The following is a 24,189-nucleotide window of genomic DNA, read 5'->3' as shown; positions in this document are numbered from 1 at the left end:
GTCATCATACTGAAGAGATTAAAGATACTTCCCCATGCTGCTAGTTTGTAGCTTGCTGAAGACCACCCTGAAAGTCAAAGAAGCCATTAGGCATCTTTAAGCCTGTTTAGCTTGGAGGGGGTGTGGGCAGGTGCTATATTTTCTATTTATAAACTACTTTCTTTTTTTTTTTAACTACTGATCTTAGTGATAAAAAGAAAGGCAAAATGATGAAAATGTCATCAGAGAGGCTGGTGTGCCTTGCTGACTTCTTTTTCTTTTCTTTATTGTACTGTTAATTCCATTTTTTAATCTACAGTTTTTCATTTTATTTTTATATTTCTTCATCAGCATAATGGGGATAATGATACTTTCACTATCTATTTTATTTGGGTTGGTGTGAGGAAACTACTTTGCAAGCTGCAAAATATCATATCAATGTGAGCTGTTACCATTTTCACTTAAAGGACCTTTGTTAAAAAAAAATTAGTAGGTGTAGGAGAAGTTCAGAGAGAAGGAGAGAAGAACAGAAATGCCTGTGGAAAAGTGCTAGAGCTTTCTTCTAAGAAATTAGGATTCTGGGGGTCTAATTACAGAGTTTGCTCTTCACACTGCGTGATACCAGTTGAATATTACCTCTCTCTGAGCCTCAGTTTCCTTAGCTGAAAAATGAGGGAGTTGGGATTAGATTGTCATTAGAGTCCCTTTAGTTCTACAAAGCTATGATCCTATAATTCTGTGTCTTCAGAAGTAAGATGGAGAGATTTGAATTGCAGAAATAGGGTAACCCTCTAATGAATTGATTAAGTAGGGGTATGTGTGTGTGCGCGCGCGTGTGTGTGTGTGTGGCATGTATGTGTGTGTGTGTATGTGTTGTCATTACATTTCAAGGTAAATTAGACTCTTCTTAGATGCAAATTGTCCAAATCACATATTCCAACCCAGGAAATGAATATTGCAACATAGCAATTCATGCACGTACCTTTTTTAGCAACTGTCTGTCACAGAAGTATGTCAGCACAGCTTCCTATTGTTTTCGGATATAAATATTTTATCTGATTTAAATGAGAATTCAGTAAGAAATAAAAGGTAGGATTCTGTTCCCTTCACAAGGCAAAAAAGCCAAACTAACTTTAGGAATAGAAATTTCAGGAAAGGTAACTTTGAAAAGGCTTGGAAGAAGCAGTGAGAACCTTACTTACCCACAGAGGTGCAGCTTCCCAAAGTGAATGACCTCCCTTCTCCAGCCCTGAGTTGTACCAGCATAATAGGTACTGCTTGGGTGATGTTCAGTGGAGCATAAAGAGCTGATGTGGCTGCTACTACTATAACACAATGGAAGTAGCAGGTGCCATGTGGCCCCAAAGTCCCTTGAAAATTCCAGCCTTACTGGATCAGCAGATGAGCTATCAGTTGAGCATCCAACGTTGATCTTGGGGGAAAAAATACAAATTACCATAGAGTGGCAAGCCTTGAGATGATTCACCACTTTATTATTTCCCAGAGAGCCCATTGCCTGGAAAATGTCTTCCTGAATAATTTAGGAATACAAAATTCTGTTTATGAATAATATAGTACACTACCTTTATACAACAATGTCTCATAAAGCACCTCAGTGCTTCATGAAAAAGTCACTTCTTTCCTTATCCCATAGGAAAAACAGAGTCCACTGTTTTACTTTTGGTCTTCATTAGAAGCTGAACTATGACCCAAGTAAATACAAGGGAAAATCGTGAACCATTCTTCTTACTCTGGCAATGAGCTTTTCTCACTTCTTAGGGAAATAGCTTGGTACAGTGAGAAGAGAACTGAGCCAAAAGTTAGAAGACCTGGGTTCTTTCTGGTCCAAGCTTTGTCACAGACTGTCTGTCATCTTAGACAAGTCCCTGCATTGCTCTTTACTGTACTTCCCTTAACTATGAAATTACGAGCTTGGTCCAGGTGATCGGTGAGGTCATTTCTAATTCTAACATTCTGTGATTTTATGAAGTAGAATCATATTCTAACCTCTGATTTTTTGAATATGGGGCTTATGTCCCTTTAGAACATCTCAAATAGATGATTAATTCCTATGTTTGTGTTTGCTGCAGAATTTGTTTTCGTAGAACAAGGTTTGAATTCTCTATTCTAAATTTCATTTAAGAGTATTAGATTTTTTTTGGTATCTTCTTTCTCGTGGTTACTCCCATTGGTTCTAATTCTTCTTTACCATATGACTAAATGTGAAAATATGTTTAATATGAGTGTATATGTAGAGCCTGTATCAGACTGCATGCCATCTTGGGGTGAGGGGGAGTGAAGGAGGGGGAGAAAATTTAAAGCTCAAAATCTTATGGAAGTGAGTGCTGAGAACTAAAAATAAATAAATTAATTTAAAAAAGAATATTAGAGATATTATTGCCTGGTTACATACCCTGAATATCTACTACTCAATTTGGTGGCAGTTTCCAGGCTGTTAGATACAGAGGGGTGTGTGTGTGTGTGTGTGTGTTGCACGTGCACATACATATGGGGGAGGAGGGTCCATCCTTTTATTGAACATTTTTTTTTTCAGAATTAAAGTTCTGTTGAACACAAGACCAGAAAACAAGAGGGAAGATAGAATTTAAAAGTAAACAGAGGGAGTTTGTGGTGGGGGGGAAAGAGTATAGAATGGTATATGTATATCTGTAAAGAAATAATAATAGCAATTTTAGCTAATTGAAGCAGAAGGAAGGTAAATAAAAGATAAGTATGCTTACACAATGTACACTTGTTTAGTCTTTTTCTGGATTTTAGAGTTTTCCCACATTTTCTTATAAAGGAGATGCTAGAATGATTCTCATCACTAAAATAGGGTTAATTGGGCTAGAAATGACTCCTAGAAGTTTGATTTGTCTTTAAGGGTCCAAGTAATATTTCACATCCTGTCCTGGCATCTTCTTGCCATCTGCCTTCTCCTTCCCCTTTCTACCACACCTCTCTAGCCTTGGAATCATAATCAAATCATTATTGCCAATGTTACTGCAAAGAGAACGTCAATCAGCTTCCCTATGATTTTTCCAAAACCAAAGTATAGTTTCCTGGCTATCATTTCCCTAAAGGTATTATTTCTCCCTATTAGAATATAAGTTCTTTGAGTGCAGGGTCTGTCTCATTTTGTACTTGTATCTCAGTGATTGGCCTATCATACAAAATAAATGTTTTTTCGTTCATTCATTTGCAAGCCTACCATCTATAATTTGTAATAGATGCTACCAAACTGAGCTATTACTTTGTTAGAGTACGAAGCCAGGCAGGAATATTTCTTCATTGTGCATAACTCATATTTAAGATGAACACAAGATTCAGATTCTGTTCTAAATAAGAGAAACTTTATTAAAAGTTTCTTTTTTTATTCAGAGCTCCTCATTGCTTATAAATTGCAGACTGTTCGCAATTAGATGTATGAACAGATAGATGAATGAAATCACTAATTATAACATATAGAGATACAAAAATTACTCAAAATTTTAAGAAGAAACAGAACACCTAGTACAATGTGGTATTTTCTTTAGGTTCACTTGCCATTGATTCTTTTTAACTAAATCTAACACTGCTGAATTATTTTTTCTTTTTACTGATCCTCCATTCTATTTTATTCCAAAGTCTCCCCAATGGTGGTATGAAAGGGCATCACTCATTCTCTCTTGTTTTGAAGTATTTCTCTTTTTCCAGAGTTAGAACACTAGTAGAGTGAAAGTCTTAACTACTCTACTTAGCCTACAACTGTTTATTTGTTTCTCTTTCCTTTCTTTTTCCTTTTCTTTCATTTATTTGTTCTTATTTGTGTGGTGTAGGGCAGCTAGGTGCCACAGTATACTGGGCCTGGAATCAGGAGGACCTGAGTTCAAATGGGGCCTCAGACACTTATTAGTCATGTCTCCCTGGGTTAGTCACTTAATCTTGTTTGCCTTGGTTTTCTCATCTGTAAAATGAGCTGGAGAGGGAAATGTCAATCCACTTTGGTATCATTGCCAAGAAAACCCTAAACAGGGTCACAAAGAATCAGACACAACTAACTGAATGTGTTAGATATATATGTGACCTTGAGAAAATCTGTTTAGTTTGTTGGTCTCAGTTTATTCATCTGTAATGTAAGATATGTTCTAGCTCTAAAATTCCATGATTTTATGGTAAATATAGCCAAAAATCAATGGAATCACCTGTCTTGAGTTGTCTTCTTTCAGGACAGGTAACTCAGGAGAAGAGGAAGCCATTCTGTTCTGTGCGACTGGTTTCAACTGAATTTAATTAAAACTTAAACTACAAATGCTCACTTCTTTTCCTAAGCTGATTCCTCCCCCAGTTGGGGCCAAAATTGATTCACATGTTAGCTACTTTTTTTTTTCTATATGCTTCTAGTCAAGGAGATATTTACCTTTTTATAATCTATCTTAAGTCTTTGCTTCTAGTTTGGGGTAGCTTGGTGTCAACAGAACTTGTAAAAGGACCTAATCTTTTTCCTTTTGTGAACACCTTATAAATAGAAAGACCATAGCAGTTAGCTTTTTTTTTTTAGATTGCAGTCTAGTTTCCCCATAGGTGAATAACCAAATTAATTTTCTGTTCCTTAAATCCTTCAATGAAATCTAAAATTTTATTATGATTTAGAGAAATTAATTAATTTAAAACAGGCATCAATGAAAACTACATTTCCATGATTAGAATATATTTTAAGTCAACCTTCCTTTGTTATGGAACATGTGTGTTTTATGTTGTTAATAATGAAGAATGACAGTATAATGTGACAAAATCTTTGGTTACAAAGGCTAAACCAGATTTTTTTGGGTAAAAAATCCCATTTTTCTATAAAGCATTAATTTGCTTTCCTAAAAAATGAAAAAAAATGCATGAATGTTAAAGAATGTTGGGCAAAAATATCTGAAATATTATAAAATTAAATGCAGACCCACTTTGCTTGGAAAACTAAAGGCTTAAAATATTAATATTACATACATTTTCTAACATTGTATAAGCTATAGTTATAGCAAGTTGTTCTAGACTCTAAGTATAAAGAGTAATAAGGTGTTTCTATAATAAAATTTTCATGGAATTTCTGTGGTATCTCTAGTTATTTCTTCTAGCAACTTCTCTCTATTGTAGAGGTAGGGGAACATTTCACAATGCCAGGATTTAGCTTTTAGAAATTAACCTTGATATGACAATGGCTCTGCATTTTAGAAAAATAGGTTATGGGTAAAAAAACCCAACAAAATAAATCTCCAAACACCTGATACGTTCTTGCACAAAACCTTTTGGTCATATTATATGAAATTATTTGTGATTTTTTTCTTTTTTTCTAGAAGCACCCTCCCAAATTACAATGGAAGAAAGTAGAATACCTCAAATTGGATAATTGTGTTCTCATTCACATTCAGATCCCGAGTTGTAATGGAGTGCTCACCAACTTCATTTGAAACAAATACCATAGCAGAATCTTCCTCACTATCATGAAAGAAAAACAACATGATATCCATATAGTTACAATAGAAGAGCAATTTCTATAAAAGGAGATGTGGCATAGTTGAAGTCGTGGACACACAGGCTCTAATCTTGCCTTTGACATATATTAGTAGTGTGATTATGGGTAAGTCATTTAACCATTCAGGGCCCCAGGCAAGTTTCTAAGACCATAAATTACCGATGAGTTCCTGATTTGCAACAGCAAGGAGAGTTTCCACAATCACAGTTCCCTACATTCATGAGATTAGAGGTTGGACTAAATAAAAAAAAAGGAGAGGGGGAAAATCAATTTATATGGAGAAATGATTTTTTAAAACTTCTAAATCTTTAAAATGGATACTTACGGTGCCCCCTTTGAAGAATATGGGCAATAAAGGCCAATATTACCACCAGGATAGAAAAACCAATTATCTTCTTTGGGTCCAAAGTCAAAGGTATCCAGGAGGATTACAGGATTGTTTATATTGTTACCATCAATAATAAAGTCATCAATAATCCAAATTTCTTCTTTCTTGCCTAAATGATTTTCAGATGAAGAAAAATTTCAAAAGTGAAAATTTAGTTTTGCCTCTTGGAAAAAATTCAGTAAGTTAAACATATACTTCCAGAATAAAAGAAAGCATAAAATGCATGACAGTTTATTTACAGTGATTATGAGCAAAATATGTTAAGAATCTCATAACGATTTTAAGTTGACATAGCAAAAAAATAAGACTCCCTAATTTCAGAATTCCTGTGATGAAAAATATGTTTTGAAAAAAAATGTGTCTTTCATTTAAGAAAATGATGTTATTGACCCACCAACTGTAGGAAGACGTGATTTTTGAGTTTTTCATCCACATTTTCTTTTGCCCATAGTGATCAATACGTACTTTTGTAAAATTACTCGATAAATTTAAGAATGTAGTTAATGACCATAAGAAATGAGATGAGATAATTAGTAGAGTCACCAATGATTAGGCTCATCAACATCATGTTTTAACCAGCTGGGCTAATAGTTTACTGGCACATGGAAATAGTATCTTTAATTAGACTACTATAAAAAAATTGCACAGAAGAAAATCCCTTCATGTTACATAAAACTTTTCTTTCCCTAACATTTGTTTTACTCATTGGATTCTTTGGCAGAACTGTTTAAGTGTGTGAAACTCCAATAACCTGGTGGATCCTCGATCTTATTAATGTGGGCATTCCCTTCACTACTGCAAATTATAATCCATCCATACTCTCTCATCCTGTGCTATTCTTGTCAAGCCTGTCAAGCCAACTATAAAGAATATCCTTAATAAATCTTTCAGGAACTCTTTGCTTATTCTAATAGATTTAATACTCTAGATCAGAGGTGTCAAACATGAAGCCTGAAGACTGCATGCAGCCCACTCCACAGTGCCACCCAACCAGACAAATGTAATTGGGAAATATTTAACAAAATAAATAAAAATACAATAAGACATAGATAATATCACATTTTAAAATTTAGTCAATATGTGGCCCACCGGGATCCTTATGTACAGATTAGGGGCTCTCTTTCCTATTTCAGTTTGACACCATTGTTTTAGGTCATGGGGTCTTTGAATTAGTTATCAAAAAGTATGTCAACTTTCTTGGTTTTCTGTATAATCCTGTGTATTGTATCCATTCAAAGACATTATTCTGACAACTGATCCATAGACTTCACCAAACTGCCAAAGGGATCCATGTCACAAAACAGGTTAAATATCCTAGACATTCTTCTTATTGTAGTATATTTTTTAAAGTGCTTGTTTTAATCTAGACTCATTTCTTATAAAAGTCACATGAAGAGATTTCATTTTATAGATGATACTTAAATACTTTCTCTACTATTCTGAACTATTTACTTTTCCAGAAGCCTGTGTAATAAAATTGTGTTTTTGTAATTTGAAGGCAATGAAAAAAAGTGAAATGTATACAATAGAAGCAAAGCAGGAAAATATCATCAATTTGGAGGAGCACTTTAAACCACCATTTCAAACCTGCATTAAAATGTATTTCTTTCAGTGACATCTCACTGAAGAAACAAGAGAGTGCTAAATACGATGTGATTTAAAATAGGCAACTGCAACACTTAGTCTCAGTACTTCCTATTCTGTTAAACTATGTGCCTACAATGTTGTTCCATGTTTTGAATAAAATTCTACACTTTGAAAAAAATAGTCACATACATACATAATTATTTCATTTAGTTTGAAGCTTGCATCCGTATTTTAACAAAAATAAATGTGTCCCAGGCAGTTCATGATCATAGGAAAACAGGTGTATTTTTACCATTATTGTAGGGTTGCCAGAGCCGGAACCGTGTGGCATTGGTTTGTGCAGTGTATGGCAGAGGAACATTAATAAAGAGGACATTGGTTGTTTGAGTGAAGTAAAACTCATCCATCAAGTGCCAAATGATGCCCCCACTGATGGAATACTGTAATAAAATGGAGTGAGATCTCTCTGGGGTACCTAGAATGAAGAGGACACAGGCATTAATATGTCACAGAAGAGGAGAAGCAGCCTAGACTAAGCTAATTTTTTTGGTACCAATGCATAAAATCTCCTCCCTACCTCTACAACACACACACACACACCCACACACACACACACACACACACACACACACACATTTCAAAGCCAAGACAATCTTTCAAATTCTTGGTAGGTAAGTTTCTTTTCATGAATCAGGTGTCCCACAGTACACACCAGAGAATGCTCAAAGGGCAATAAGACATGACCAAGAACACACAATAGCCATACACAAAAGTTTACTTAAGCAAACTCAAACAAAAACCCAAAGTCTTTTGGCTAATTGGAAAGACAGCAATCATTTTCAAAACATTTAACCAAATCCTGTGATACAGAAAGTTATTCCCATAGCTCATATAATTTAGAGGTAGGAGGAACTTTAGAGGTCTAGTCCAACTCCTTCATGTGCTGGACATAGAGCACCATAGGAGGCACTGGGGAGATACAAAGTTTAGATAAAGCTGATCCCTATCCTCGAGGGAGCCTATGGATAAGCAGGTTAAATGAAAAAAGGCCCCAGAATGTTTTACAAGGCCTAATTCATTAACGTGAAAAATCAGAATGGGAAAAATCAGAATAGGGAAGACTTTTGGAAAAATTCATAAGGAATTTGTTTAAAATAGCTTGAGAATTACTGTCCAAGACACATTTTAAAGTAAAGGTAAAAAATTCTTCAAAATAGAAAGTGTCAATGGAAAAGCCTAAAGAAATGATGGCAAAATTAGCTATAGTAGAGCTAGAATTATCATTATAGTTAATAAGATCATTCTTAGAAAAAAACTGCATCTGATGGTCATCTGGTAGAGGAGGAACATATCACATGCTAAAAGTAATTCATAACTAAATTGGCATCTAAAATTAATATTAAAATAATCAATTAACATTTCTGAATACTTAGAAATTAATGTCAAATTTCCACCTTAACCATGTTGTATTGGCTACAGACCCCTTCGTTCTTACTGGGGGAAGGAGCTGTTTAATGGGCAGTTTTTTAGGGGAGGATATAAAGACATGGTTCTAGCTATACAGCTTACCTTTTGCAATAAATCTAAGTGAAAACTGGACATATAAGCTATTAGAACAATCTAGGTCTCTGGAAATGAGCATCCTCAGTCCTTCCTGAAAACAGAAACATATAGGATAAATAACCTTATGTCACTTTCTATATTATTTTCCTGCAAATTTGATTTACTTAAAGGTATACTAAGAAGGTCCTGAAAAGACCAAGAATCCCCAAACATGCAGTGAATTACAAATTCAATAAATATTGATTTCAACCATTTTATCTGGATAAGTAGGACTTGTTTTGGGCCCAAAAACTCTTCTCCTAATGGCTAAAATTTCCTTTTATTCAAATAAAATAAATCTGTTGTTTCATTGAAAAATCACCTACTTACTGTGAATTTCAAAAAGCAATGCAAAAATGGTAGCTTTAAATATCTGTAAGACAGGGCCAATAACAGTACCCACCTCAAAGGCAGCCATGAGTATTAAGAGAATGAACGACAGATATAAAGTGCTTTGCAAACCTTAAGGCACTCTCTCTAAATCTGAGCTACTACTATTATCTACAGGAATATTTAAGCATAAACTCTTTTGAACACAACTAGATGTGAAAGGAGTAACATGCTAGGAGAAGGGAAGTGTGCCAAGTACTTCTGCTGGATGCCTGAAGCTAATAGGTAACTTTTTTTCCCAGGGTTCCAAGAATTCCTACGAGCTAAGTACTATGCTTTGGCTCATTCAGACAACCCCTGGGGCACGCATTCTGGCTGACTGAATAAACCCTTACTTCTTCAAGTTAAATAAGGCATAATTAAGGTTAAATTCTTATGCCTAGGTTTCAGTAATTCATGCAGGGAAGTTTTGGACTACCAGAAAGAGATTAAATTAGCTCTAGTAATTTTTCAGCTAATTAACTATTTTTGGTTACCTGGGCCTGACAGTCCTAAAAGCTGATTTCTTCTCAGGTCTGTGGGATAGTTGTGACAACTGACAAAACTGTATCCTACTATACAAACTCCTTATAATGGGAATTATATAATTATATAATCTTTATATAAGAACCAAAATTCTTTATTCTATCTAATCTATAGTTTTCTAGCCACAACTTCCACACTAAGAGGCTATTTTCAGTGGTTTAGGTTAAAGGGATATTTTGAGTACTTTTCTGCTAATGAGTACTTTCTGCTGACATATCTGCAAAATGGTAACCTTAGTGGGAGGCATGACATATCACTGCTATAAGAGTATGTGGCCTTAGTGCAGTAGAGGGGAGGTGACAGGAAAGATGTGAAGGTACACTTGACAGGATTGGAACCAAAGGGATTGAGGGATAAATCGAACAGATTTTAAGGTTATTACTTTGTGGAATGACACTTATTTGAATGTAAAATTCTGGTATTTCTTTTATGCTTTGTTTCAAATTCATGCTTTGTATTATGACTTCTACTGTGTTATTACCCTTGATAATAATGAATGTTATCAAGCAATAAATCAAGTTTTATAAATCTAAAAAAAAAGAATATGTGGCCTTGGGTTAAAAACCAAGATGGATGGATAACACAGCAGTGGAGAGGGGGCTGGATGTAGAGTCAGGAAGACCTGAGTTCAAATATGACTGTAGACACATAATAACTGTGTGACCCTGGTCAAATCACTTAGGCTTTCTTTGCCCAAATTTCCTCCACTGTAAAATTGGGGTAATAAAAGCACCTACCTTGTGTGGTTGTTATGAGGATCAAATAAGATAATATTTGCAGAGTGCCCGGCAAATAATATATACATTTAATAAAGGCTTGTTCCCTTCCTGTCTTCTCTAGTTGGATAAATTAAGCATTTATTAAGTGCTTACTATGTACCAGGCACAATGCTATGTGCTAGAGATACAAATACTAGCAAATGAGATGGTCCCGAGGTGCTCTTCATGGCTCCTTATTGTCTCTCTTCCAGTTTCATCTACCAAGACTCTCAGAGTGATCCAGCTTAGCTGGGTGTCATGACAAGTTTTCTGCATGTTTCTTACTTCGGGAGGCAGCACTGTTCATAATTTTTCATTTTTCTTCCCTCTAAGGGATAGCACATGAATTTTTCTCCTAAACTGATGTCCTTAGTGGTTTCTGGGCTTGGAGCTACTTTAATCACATACAACCTCTTCTTAACTTTATCCTTTCTTCTAATTTGATTTTGATTTTCACCTTTGCTATAACCAGTTAACGATAGATTGTAGGTACCTTAAGGGTACTAGGTGCCACAATGGATACAGTACCAGCCCTGGAGTCAGGAAGACTTGTCTTCCTAAGTTCAAATCTGGCCTCAGATACTTAGTAGCTGTGTGACCCTGTGCAAGTCACTCAACCTTGTTTGCCTTAGTTTCCTCATCTGTAAAATGAGCTGGAGAAGGAAATGGCAAACGATTCCAGTATCTGTGACAAGAAAACCCCACATGGGGTCATGAAAGAGTTGGACATAACTAAAACGACTGAACAACATTAACAAGCACCTTAAAAGCAGCATTTTTGGTTTTTGTATCCCTAGCACCTAGCATAGTGCCTAACAAATAGTAGTTGCTAAATAAAAGATTGCTGATTGATTGATTTAACTGCACAGACTGATTTTAAAATGACTCCCAATAGTATCTATTTTCAGTCTAAGATACAGTTTCATTTTTGCATGTGATGTTGTTTGGTACTCACTGTATCTAGAGTATTCTGATTCTGGTATTTAAAAAATATAATTTACTTTGACATCAGTCACTTCCTAATAAATAACCACCTCATAATACTTTCTGGTTTTTTTTAAAAGCTATGCAAAACACTATGGTCATTGTGACTGATGGTATATGCAACTTGCCATTTTTGTAACTTATTATTTACCAACAGAAAATAAGAATATGTTTTAACTTTTGTTATTTGGAATCACTGTTCATTGTGTTTGACTTGAACTGGGTGGCCTTTTATCATTGCTTTCCTTCTCATTATTGATGCAATTATGTATATTGTTCTTTTGTTTTTGCTTTTCTTTCTCTGCATCAGTTCATATTAGCCTTCCCAAGTTTCTCTGAATTCTTCATATTCAATATTCCTTGAAGCATAAGAACATTGTCTTTTTTTCAATTTTTAAACCATTTTTGCCAATTTGAGGTGCCTCAAAATTGTTTTAGTTTGGATTTATCTTGTTATTAGTAATATAAAATATTTTTTTCATGTGGTTGTAGATTACAGATTTTTTCTCTTGAAAACTATTCATATCTTTAATCACTGATTTGTTGAAGAGTGAAATGACCCTTAGTCACATAGATTTATATCAATTCCCTATGTATTTTGGATATCAGGCTTTTAACACATCTGTCTCTTTAAAGAAAGTATTCCTTAGGTAGAAGCTTATGGATTCTGAGCAGTCTACAAGATGATGGCCTCTTTCATTTCCTGACCCTGAGCCATATTATCAAACTTAAGTGTTTTATAAAAATTGTCGAATTTTTTGTTTTTGCCTTTTGCCCTCCTTTGCTTAGAAGTCATGGAAGATTAGAATAGATCTTGACTTAATTTGGAGGATCTTGTTAAGTTCTTCATAGAATTTCTCTGCTTCTCTACAATAAAAGGTAGTGTGTAAGCTGAAATGAATCTCATTGTGATCTCTTTGCTTTTGTTCCTTTTGAGTACTGCAGGTTGAGATGACATGTGCCATGAAATGACATTTATTACTATCTTGGGTACATGTTAAAACTGATTCTGCCAACTCCTTTATTCACTGCTGTAAGGAGAACTTGACTTTCCATTTACAGCTTCTTTATGTCTTTTTGGTTTAATTTGTAGTGAGAATGTCAGTGAAGAGGTGGTTCAATTACTCTTACAGTACACCTACTTTTTAAAAAAATAGACAAAGATCATATTAGGTGCCAGCAGTTAAGTTAATGTTTATAGATGACCTAAGATCTGTGTGATTCTTACTACCCAACACGCCCTTTACCTACCTCTTCTGCACTGTCTCTGAGGAATTAAAAGAAGATGACACAAGACTAAGGGTTGTTTTCTATTTTTTCTTGTTTCCAGAGTTGCCATGGCCAACTAGTAGTCTACTTTCTGGTGATGAGTCTCTCTATACTTAGCTAGGCTGTTCCTCAGAGAGAAGACATAGCCTGTTTTTGGGACTGTTAGAACCTATCAAAAGTTACGTTCACTGGCCAAAGTCTTCAGGAACCTAGTTACCCCCACACCATGATAATGTAGCATTTTGGTAGCTACTATGTCTTGGCTTTGACAACATCTCTAGTTATGTCTAGTTAATATGATGCTGTCATTGGTAACATAATCTCTAGTTATCACATTGAATGCTACAATTTGCTTTATAAGGATCCATTTTACGGGGCAGTTTTGAGGAATTTTGTAAAAAAATAAGCAACTTAACTATGCCAGAGAAAGAACCTTCTTTGTACTTACGTGCAATATATCATATCATGTATTTACTTAAAGTAGGATTAGAAGGTCATAGATTGAGAGCCAGAAGGGACCTTAGAGGCCATAATTTTGTGATAAGGAACTGAAGTCCAGAGAAGGTAAGGGACTTGTCTACAGTCACACATGTAGTAAGTGGTAGAAATAGGATGTGAACACAGGCTCTCTGACTCCCAAACCACCCTTCTTTCCATTCTGTCACAGCGCTTCCCTACCATAACTTAAGCTGGTCCAGGTCAGTCTTTCCAGTTCCTTATGTACCATTACAGGTTGTACTTTAATGTTGACATGGGTGCTCCTTCTTTGGACTCAGACTGTGACCCTTTCACAACTGAATGAACAACCTTCATGAACTGTGGGGGGATAAACCAATCTTCATGTGGGGATGTCTTCCCAAAGTCTGTTGCTGGGTCATACTAAGAGCTTCTCCATCTTGGTAGCATCAGTCAGATCATGTGCTTGACAGGCAAACTTTCTACTTGTGTGACCATAGACAAGTCATATAATTTCCCTGAGCCTCATTTGCTTATTCTGTAAAGTGGGGATAAGTTTTGTGTTACTAGCTACCTCCCATAATTATTTTGAGGAAAGAACTTGGTAAACTTATAGCAATGGAAGATATCACTTTTATCATAAACTCTAGACCTGTGAATTACATATGTGCTGTTCATCAGCACCAATGGAGAGTTTCCAAACTATGAGTTCCCTGTACCACTGAAATATGAAATGAGGCCCTAATCAAACATTATCAAGTAGATCACCTCTCCCAAATTAGGACATTAATAGAGGGCATATGTTGCTCTCTGTGAGTATGTTTCTTTTTCTTATATATTATAGAGTTTGTCCCAAAAGTCTTAGTGCTATGTTATGCTAATAAGCACTAAGATTTTTGGGACAACCTGTATGTAGTGAAGTTATCTCATTCAAACATAAGCAAAAAGTAGATTGTTTTAATATACCACTATTAAAAGCAAAACAAAATCAAGTGATTCTTTCATTCTTAAAGAGTACATTTAAAAAACACATTTCTATGTCTACATATGGAGCATAGGGAGACTACACTTGGAGCCCTCACTAAATCCTACAAAGCTCATAATATAATTTATATGGAAAATGCTTGGTTGTTCTTGTACATGGTTAGCTGAAGGGAAACTATATAGAGATTTATCCTTCTTCACTTTGGTTTTTAAAGAAGAGATTCAGATAGTGATAAAACAGAAAGTTTCACTTCTGTTTTCCTGTCAATTTCTTCACAAAGAGAAATAAGAATGGCTCACTACAAATGTTAATTAAAAGCTTTGTTAGCAAGACTGAAAATATAACAGCAGTTTTCACTTTTAAGCACATCCCTCTCTCCTACTTGGCCCTTAGGGATTTTTACACCCTAGGGTGTCAAACATGTTTCCTGCTCATCATTAAACACCTTGGAAGAATTCTGGACACAAACAAGGATTATTATAGCCACGCACTTCTTATAATTGAAAAAGTTCTAGGGTGTCTAATTTTCTAAGTTGTAGGTGTTAATCATCTAAGGTAGTATAGAATTTAGAAGATTTTTTTTTAAAGATTTCATTTGCACACCTAGATTAACAGCTTTCCACATGCTGAGAGATATCAGATACAGCAAGGGTACAAGGAGGAAGTCTTAGCAGGTTAACAAAAGTGCCTCACACAAATACCACACAGTAATCAGACAGCTTTGTTGTAACACACAAATATATAATAAGATTTTAAAATTTCATAGAATGTGGCTTAGATAATTGATTTTCATTCATTCATGAAATAACAACCACCGTGATAATAATTCTACCATTTATATAGTGCTTTAAGGTTGCAAAGTATTTTACAAGTACCATAGTTTATTCTCACAACCCTGGGACTCCTATTGTCCTCATTTTATGGATGAAGAAACCAAGGAAAACAAAGGTTAAGTGACTGGCCCAGGGTCAACACAGCTAAGCCAGTTTCTAAGGCTGGATTTGAATTTGTTTCTTCTTGGCCTCACATGAACTCCTGAAACTTCCTTCCTAACAGGAAATACAAGATACTCCACTTCAAGAAAATTCCTCTTCCAAATAAGCAAACAAATAAAATAAAAGCTAGAGAACTTTCACAAGAAAATAGTTTGCATAATAAATTAAATATATGGTCACATGTAAAATGTTTTATCTCAGGAGATGGTCTAGATTAAAAAACAAAAGTATATTATTTTTCTCTGGTGGAGAATGTGAAAGCTCTAATAGCTGAAAGCAGAGAAGAGTATCGTGTTTAAGTCTTTGTAAAAAATGAATATGTTTAACACGAAGAAGAACATGGCCCAGGGCAGAAGAGGATAATAAAGTGAAAAGTAATGCACACTATAATTAAAAAACACATTCTTGTGAATGGAGAAGGAAAAAGTCATAATTAAAAACATTAAAATATTAAAATGCATAACTAGAAACTTATCTGACCCCTTTAAAGATAAGTGAAGTTCCAGATTTAATTGTTTCTCCGTTCAGATTTCCTCTCTCTGCACCATAGACTTCAGGCCAAAGATCGGGATGTAAATTACCATTGAAGTCGTCTTTAAGAACCGAGGGTAAGGAAGCAACAGGAACACAGTAAGGCCCGCCAAAGCCTCTATCACACCTAAGGAAAAAAATTATTAGGAAAAAGCATTATTGCTGAGGAAAGGCAAACATTAAAATGACTCAATTTGGCTTTTGCAATGGGAAGAAAAAATATTTGTGACTACTTACACACAGTGTCCCAACTCACAGATTCCATGTCCTGAGCACATCCAAGGACACCCAGATGCTAGTACAACATTATCAATAGCCCAGGTGTCAGCTCCAGGTGTATAGTTTGACTGGATCCATCTGAACCTTGTCCTGGGAGAACTAGGCAAAGAAGAATGGTCATTCAGCCCATTGAAAGTCAGATACTTGACAAAAATGACTTTAATATAGCTCTATTTTTAATTTGCTACCTTCCCTAATTGTCCCATTGAAAGTAAGCTCCTTAAAAACTGGCAGAAATTTTTTTTCTATATTTCATCATAGCTATCCCAAATGATATTTACATAGCACATATGAAATGTGGAGGAAAGATTTCAGTTACTTCATTTAGTCTTTGTCAGAAACACATGTGAGCATTCTTATGAGATAAGTAATGGCCAAGAGTAGAACTATTGGTAAAAAAAATATAGGTCATCCTCTCAATTATTAATAATCCAGAAGTTTAAGGGGCAGCTAGGTGGCACAGTGGGTAGAACACCAGCCCTGGAGTCAGGAGGACCTGAGTTTAAATCTGACCTCAGACACTTGACACACTTACTAGCTGTGTGACCTTGGGCAGATCTCTTAACCCCAATTGCTCTGCCTTCCCCCTCCAAAAAAAATAATTTAGAAGTTTATTTGTAAGTTGGATGTTTGGAACTCATAAGATACTTTCCCAGATAAACAATACTGTAAAAGGCAGATTCCCTGACCATTCCGCAAAACGTTCCTTAACTCAAAATGTGTCTATAGTGTGGTGCTAAGAAAATATAGTTTCCCTGTTGGTTATATTGCAAGGATATAGGAAACAGGATATTTTCTCTTTTAACTTCTACCCAAGAACAAGAACTTTAGTATCTCTCCAATATGATTATCCTTAAAATGCAGATAGTACAGTGTTAGAGGGCAGCTACCTGGTGCAGTGGATAGAGTGCTGGGCCTGGAGTCAAATCTGGCCTCAGACACTCCTGTGCACTGGATACTCTGCCTCTCCATGCAGTCTAAGATTGCTGTTTGTCATTCATTTGTTGAGTTGTGTTCAACTCTTTGTGACCCTGTGAACAACAATGCTGTCTATGAGGTTTTCCTGGCAAAGGTACTGGAGTGGTTTGCCATTTTCTTCTTAAACAGAAGTTAAGTGACTTGCCCAGGGTCACACAGCTAGTAAGTGTCTGAGGCTGGATCTGAACTCAGGTCTTCCTGATTCCAGACCCAGTACTCTATCCACTGAGCCACCTCGCTGTCAGTTAAAGGTTACCTTTGCTTTATTGGTTGCCACATAATCAATTAATTAACCAATGACCATCTATTAATTATCTCTTATATGCCAGATACAATGCTAGGCACTGCAGACAGAAAACCAAAAATGAAATAGTCCTTGTTCTCAAGGAGCTTATATTCTATAGAAGGAGACAATATGTACATGTGTAAGTATTTATGAAATAGATGCAAGGTAATTGGGGAGAGTGAAAGAACTAGGAGCTGGATGGATCAATCAGGGAAGGCTTTATAAAGAAGCAATTGAATTCCGAAGGAAATGAGGGAGTCTAAGAGGTATAGGTGAGGAGGGAATATGTTTCAGGGATCGAGGACCAACATTGCAAAGGCACCCTCCTCAGACACTTTTTAGCTGTGTGACCCGGGGCAAGTCACTTAATTCCTGCTTGCCTCAGTTTCCTCATCTGAAAAATGGGGATAATAATAACATCTAACTCGTAAAGATGTTGTGAGAATCAAATGAGATAAGAATTGTCAGCACTCAGCACAGTGCCTGGCACAAAGTAAGTGCTGTACAAATGTTAACTATTACTTTTATTAGCATAAGGGAAGAAAGACATCTCTCTTGGCTAATCACTTTTCAGGCAGGTGTGAATTGGGGAATAAAAGGCTGTTCTCACTTGCTGAATAATTATATACTTGTAATTGTCCTACTTTAGCAAGAAAACTATTTTATAGCATTTTATTAGATAGGGTTCCTTCAAAAATGGCAGAGGGCATTTAGGAGAAACTAGGTTTTGAATAGGAAGAGCAATAACTAGTTAAGGAGAGAGAGTGGGAAGATACAGAAACACGTTAAAAAAAGCAGAGACAGGAATATGGCAGATATGTAACTGAAAATTCGGAGACGTGAAAACTTAGTCTTAAGATAATGTGTTCAGCTGTAGCATCCAAAAACCTCGACAGTATAAGGGGGATCTCTAAAACCAGAGAGGGAAGACAGTGGTGAAACCATAAAAGTACTATGCTCCAGTTTCAAAGGGTCTTCTGTATTATAGTTCATCTTGAACTGGAAGGTAAGGTTTATAGAATCACATAGAAGAAATTCTTCTTCAATGATAGAGGAGCTCTGGGCTGGATTGGAGGAAGGAGGAGTAAAGGCAGCAAGATATTGCAATGGATAGAGAGCCAGGCATAGAGAGTCAAGAAGATCTGAGTTCAAATCCAGTCTTAGACATGAACTAGTTGTATGGGCCTGGGCAAGTCACTTAACCTTGTTTGCCTCAGTTTCCTCATCTGTAAAATGAACTGGAGAAGGAAAAAACAAACCACTCCAGTATTTTTGTCAAGAAAACCCTAGATAGGGTCATGAAAAGCCAACTGTGACTGAAATGACTCAACAACAACAACAAGAAGGAAGGTCTTATCAGACCAGACCTACAAGAAAACCAGGCTAAAGAGGTCTTGGGTAGGGAAGAATGTATACTTAGGATGCTGGACAAAGAGACCCACATCCAAGAAATGTCTAAATAAGACACCTCCTAAGCCACACACATCTGGGCTCTGGAATAAAGTTTTGTATCTATAACTATTACCTGTTTGTAGTTAGCATCCTGAAGAATCATAATAATTTTACTAGTGTACTGCATACCAAACCACTGAGTCGTATGTGATGTTGATGAAAACACATTAATTCCTAACTGGGGTGCTGGATAAAGGGACTGTGGTCCCAAGATCATAATCCAAATTCCCAGTGGTGGCAGAACATGAAAAAGCAGGCAGTTGATTCTTCCTCACAATAGATACTCTCACCCATTTGGATTTCAACTTTAAATAACTTATCTATAATCACAGGATTGTTTGGAACTGTAAAGGACCTTACAGGACATTGAGTCCAACCCCCTACATTTACGGATGAGGAACTGAGGCTCAGACAGGTGAACAGACTTGCCTAATGTCACAAAGGTAGTACAGGGTGAGGTAAATCTACTTAAGTCCTCTGACTCAAAAGCCTTTGTCCTGCCCACTATTTCATGTTTGGGAGCTAGAGAAGTAGAAAAGAAAAAATCCTGAGCTGAGAGTCAGTAGACCTGGGGTCTAGCCCTTCCTTTGCTCGCAAGTAGTTGTACGACTCTGAGAAAGTCATGTCACCACTCTACGTTTCATTTTCCTCATGAGTAAAGTGAAATGGTTGGAAGAGATGATGTCCAAGTCTTCTTCCAACTACGGAATTCTATTTTATGACACACCGAAGATCAGGTGGTCTTGATGCTGACATAGAAATAAGAAACCCATGATTCTTATGTTATGAAATCATCTTACCAGAAGGAGCAAATACTACCTGCCATTATGGACAGAGGCATTATTTCCTATGCTGTGGTCACTTTCAGGTTTGTTAGTACTACCAGGTGATGTACTAGGTTAGGGGAAAAGTTCTCTTTGATAAAATATTAGAGCATGACATTTAATTTGAATCTTATATCACTTATTAGGGTCATTGTTAACATCTTTGAAACTAAAGCCTTGTTAATATTTCAGCCTTACACCATGGATGAAATCAGGAAAGATTTCAAATTTAATAATAAAAGGTTCAGTTTTGCCCATTCATTTCTGCAACTTGGCTGATGCACCTGTAATCCACTAGCATCCTAAACCGAAAGATGCTCACTGATCTATACTCTGGAAATAGATACAAGTAGCCAGAAACAACATCATTAGCAAGGGGTAGTTGTTCAGTCAGTCAGTGAGCATTTATTAAGCACCCACTACATGCCAGGAACTGTGCTAAGTGATCAGTAGCAGTCTGGAATATACATGAGGAGAGAAAAAAGAGACGGAGTTGTCTTTTGAAGGTCTTTAGCTTTTAAGAAGTGGTATCAGAGAGACTAAAAGAGATTAAGTCTGTTTTCCCCTACATTGTGCTTTACTATGTATGACAGAGATATAAGTTAAGTGTCAGCTTGGGATGTGGGCAATACTCATTTGCATCTTTGCTTTTGACTGTAACTTGGCATTAAAAGGAATGTTCAGTCTGCAGTCATCCTTGTCAACAGGAAGGCTTAAGGAAGTGGAATTTTCCAAATCCTTTAGTTGATTGCATTACATTTAAATCCATTTTAGTAATGCAATCTAAAGTGCTGTACTCCCCTCCATCCTCTACCCACGGAGCATATTCCATATGTAATTATCAAGAAAGATTCATAGATTTCCCCAGGGGGTCACATTTTTTTTCAAATTAGATGAGTGCAGCTTAAAGTTCTGACATGTAGCCAACATGATAATTCTCACATGGTAGAGAGTGGAAGGTAGACAGTGACTCGCTTCCAATTCTGGAATCTTTCCGAGGTGTAAATTGAACTTTCTGTGTAATGCAGACAGCCAATAGTTGGAGGAACACATTCTTCAATGACAAGATGCCAGTCTCTCCCGTTGTTTAGGGAATACTGGAGTTGGACACCATGGGAGTCACTGAAAGGTTTGGTGCAGCCCATGCTTAGCTCAAACTGGAGAAAAGTAGAAGCCGTCACATGAAAATCCCAGGTCTCAGCATATCGAGGTTTTCCTAAAAAAGAGACGGGGGGGAGGAATCAACATTTTTCAGTTTGCTTATTGAAACTCTATGTTTGTAGCTAAATTTTTAGCTAGAAAATAGAAAAATCCTATTCTTAAGCGTATCATATTTGTTTTGATTTTTTTCCCCTTCTCATCAACTCATGTTTTATTTATATGCTAAGAACACAGTGGTATGAATTGCTCATTCGAAACACTTTACTTCCAGGATTATAGACAATAGCAGGCCTCAAATTAGTAATTCTATGAATTAAGGGTATGAGGTCATCATAGATTCAAAGGAGACAACATGGCACAGTGGAAATATCACTGGCCAAGGAACTGAGGGACCCAGGTTCACATATCACCTTTGATGTTTACCACATGAGTGACCTTGGGCAAGCAATTTAATGTCTCAAGGCCTCAGTTCCATCACATGTAACATAAAGGGGTTGCACTAATTGGTCTCCAAAGTCCTTTGTAGCTCTAGGTCTATGATCTTATGATATTTGCTCTATATTTAAAAAAGACTTAGTCATGCCATTCCATTCCCCATGAAAGATAAACAACACAATGGGTAAGCTACTGTAATGTCCAAACTATGTCAGGAGACAGACGTCTCTGGGTCTTAGAAGTATATTTTACTCTAGGCAGTTAGGTATAAAGCTCTGCATTATATAATTTTCTTTTAAACCCTATAAAGACATAGTCCCTGAGGTGAACCCCATGTTCTCCCTTTACCTATGCTTTCACCAAATGTCAGAGCTGTATCCATAGAGAGACAGTCAATATCTACTTGACCTCCTTGAATTCTATACCAGTTGGCTTGTAAATCTATAGAACCATCAAATTTATCCTTAAAACCGGTTTGAGAGCTGTCATTCATTCCTATAAGGACATCATCCAAGGCCCACTGTGCTGAGTGCTTTCCTGAAATCAGATAAAAATGGACAGTTAGTACAATGCCATCATGTAGCATTATTTAATATATCTCATAAATATGAAGATTGTCTTGAACTGACACAGAATGAAGAAATACAGGATTCTTGATGTTATTAGGTCACTTTTCTAGTAAGATTGGGTACAACTTGCCATTACTGATAGATATAAACTCTTGATGGATTAAAAAGGACCCATCAAACTTTTGGTGGATTGTAAGCCTACCATGTTGGGGTTGCCACCATCGAAAAGCTGTTGCAGATGTCTTGGCCTCCCGTGGCAAATCTATGGAAATGATCTGTGGTTCTAGAAAAGACATGAAGTCCAGCTCTCGAAGTAAATGCCAGAGGATTCCATTATCATTTGAGTACTGAACTACAAGTCCTGGATAAAAGAAGACAGATAAATCCAGTTACTTGGATGTTCACCCAGCCACCACCCTACATCAGATGTTTGCCTGGACTTTGGGTCCTCATTGGTTTCTCTGCTTCTTGTTCCTCTCATCTCCAATTTATCCTTCTTTATAGAGATGCCAAAATAATATTGACCAGACCACTTCAGGGGCTCCCCATAATCTTGTTCCAAATGACCTTTTGTAAAATTGAAAATTGATTTTAATTCTATTTTGCTAAGACTTAATCAAGCTGGATTTAATATTCCCTTTCACAGTTTGCCTTAATTTCTACCATAACCCTTTTTAGCCTCATTTCACTCAGTCTATAGTCTAGTAAAAAGATTACTCATGTATCACACTGCATTTTATCTTTCTGTGTATTGGCTCAAGTTGCCCTCCCATCTTTAGAATTAATTCTCTCTTAATCTCTGCTTTTTAGAATTTCTATCTTCTTCAAATACTACCTCCTCCTTTAAAGCCTTCCCTGATCCTCTGAGTTATTAGTGTTTTTTTCCTCCTCAAATTTTCCTAGTCGAATTTGATTTCTGTTTTGCTCTCATTCTATTTTACTTTTTTATTATACTTGTTTATGTACATGTTATAATTCCACAAAAGAATGTAAGGTGTATTATGTGTATCTTGATATGGACAACCAGAATACTCCCCTGGTACCCTCAAGATAGAAAAAAAAGAGAAGCAGACATCCAGGACATTGGGTTGGCTCCCTGTGGCAAACCTATGGAAGGGAGTGGACAAGAGTGGCACAGGATGGGAAAGGCCTGGATGGGTTGGGATTGGAGGGACCTTCTAATCTATGGGATCACAGATCCATTTAGGTAACTGAGTACTATTGCCTCTTGAGGAAAGTAATATGATCTTTGCACTAAATGGTTAGGAATTTATTTCCAGAAATATCTGTATTTTAAAAAGAATCTGAGGTCCCTTTCAGCTCTAGATCCACGATCTCGAGTATGATATACAGGGAGAGATTAATGATGAATACAAATTGATAAATCATTCACAGAGAAATTTCATGCATCGGTTGGGGAGATCTTTTTGGGTAGATGACCCTCCTACTACCCCTTGAATCAAATCACAAAGGTAACCACCTACTCTGCCTGTTACTTCAAATTTATCACTCTGCCCCTAATGGAAATTTGAAATTCTGAAGTTCCTTTTTAATTTGTAAAAAAATATGTTACCTCAAAGATCTGAGATTTGGTCAATGTGTGTACTTTTTCAACTGATACAGATTACAGTCCATCTGTAACTCAAAAGATAGTCCTTGGGAATCACTGTGGACTACAAAACTGATCACTCTGTGACCCAGCTGGTGAGGAACATGGCCGAATTTAGGCAGCCTCTGATGACACACTGCAATTCATTACTAGACCTGTACAACAGTATTCTAGGAATATTGTAATTAAAAAATTGATAACCTACATATAACACATATGATAGCATTGTATGAACCTGGGAATTTAGTCTACCAAAATAAAACATTATCATGCAGTCTGACAGAGAGTTTAATATAATATGAGCTCTGGAACCATCAAGACTACTTGTGCAAGTGAATGATAAGATGCTGCCTCATTAGAGGTGGCATGCCAGAGGAGAAAGAGTATGGTACTAGCAGTCAGAAAATTTGAGAACCTGGGTTCAGGGCTCAGCCCTGCAATTTTCAAGCTACTTGATTTTTTAGCATATCATTTAACCAATCTGTGCTTGAATTTCTTCGTATGTAAACAAAATTAATCATAATAATAAATAAAATAATTAAAATAAAATTGTAATAAACCATCAGTATGTTTTCAGCTGGTGCATTCTAAGAACACATCAATAGCATATCAGATGATTGCTATGGCGAAGTGTATTTTTATGT

General features: G+C 36.3%; 1 protein-coding gene across 2 annotated transcripts in view; it reads right to left on the bottom strand.

The window, feature by feature from the left end:
* RELN (reelin) overlaps positions 1 to 24,189 on the bottom strand; it is a 560,642-nt gene that overhangs the window by 86,395 nt on the left and 450,058 nt on the right. For both annotated transcript variants that reach the window (XM_036762107.1, XM_036762108.1), the window contains exons 32-41: positions 22,139 to 22,297; positions 21,716 to 21,904; positions 20,714 to 20,987; positions 16,190 to 16,330; positions 15,902 to 16,079; positions 9,027 to 9,111; positions 7,750 to 7,932; positions 5,808 to 5,979; positions 5,343 to 5,445; positions 1,182 to 1,411 (exon numbers count right to left, since the gene is read on the bottom strand). In XM_036762107.1, coding sequence (XP_036618002.1) covers positions 1,182 to 1,411; positions 5,343 to 5,445; positions 5,808 to 5,979; positions 7,750 to 7,932; positions 9,027 to 9,111; positions 15,902 to 16,079; positions 16,190 to 16,330; positions 20,714 to 20,987; positions 21,716 to 21,904; positions 22,139 to 22,297 — 1,714 coding nt within the window. The remainder of the gene's footprint in view (positions 1 to 1,181; positions 1,412 to 5,342; positions 5,446 to 5,807; positions 5,980 to 7,749; positions 7,933 to 9,026; positions 9,112 to 15,901; positions 16,080 to 16,189; positions 16,331 to 20,713; positions 20,988 to 21,715; positions 21,905 to 22,138; positions 22,298 to 24,189) is intronic.

The sequence above is a fragment of the Trichosurus vulpecula genome, chromosome 5, assembly GCF_011100635.1.
Source record: "Trichosurus vulpecula isolate mTriVul1 chromosome 5, mTriVul1.pri, whole genome shotgun sequence".
In the NCBI taxonomy this organism is placed as follows: domain Eukaryota; kingdom Metazoa; phylum Chordata; class Mammalia; order Diprotodontia; family Phalangeridae; genus Trichosurus; species Trichosurus vulpecula.
The sequence above is the reverse complement of the archived record's forward strand: the minus strand, read 5'-3'. Positions and strand labels throughout refer to the sequence as shown.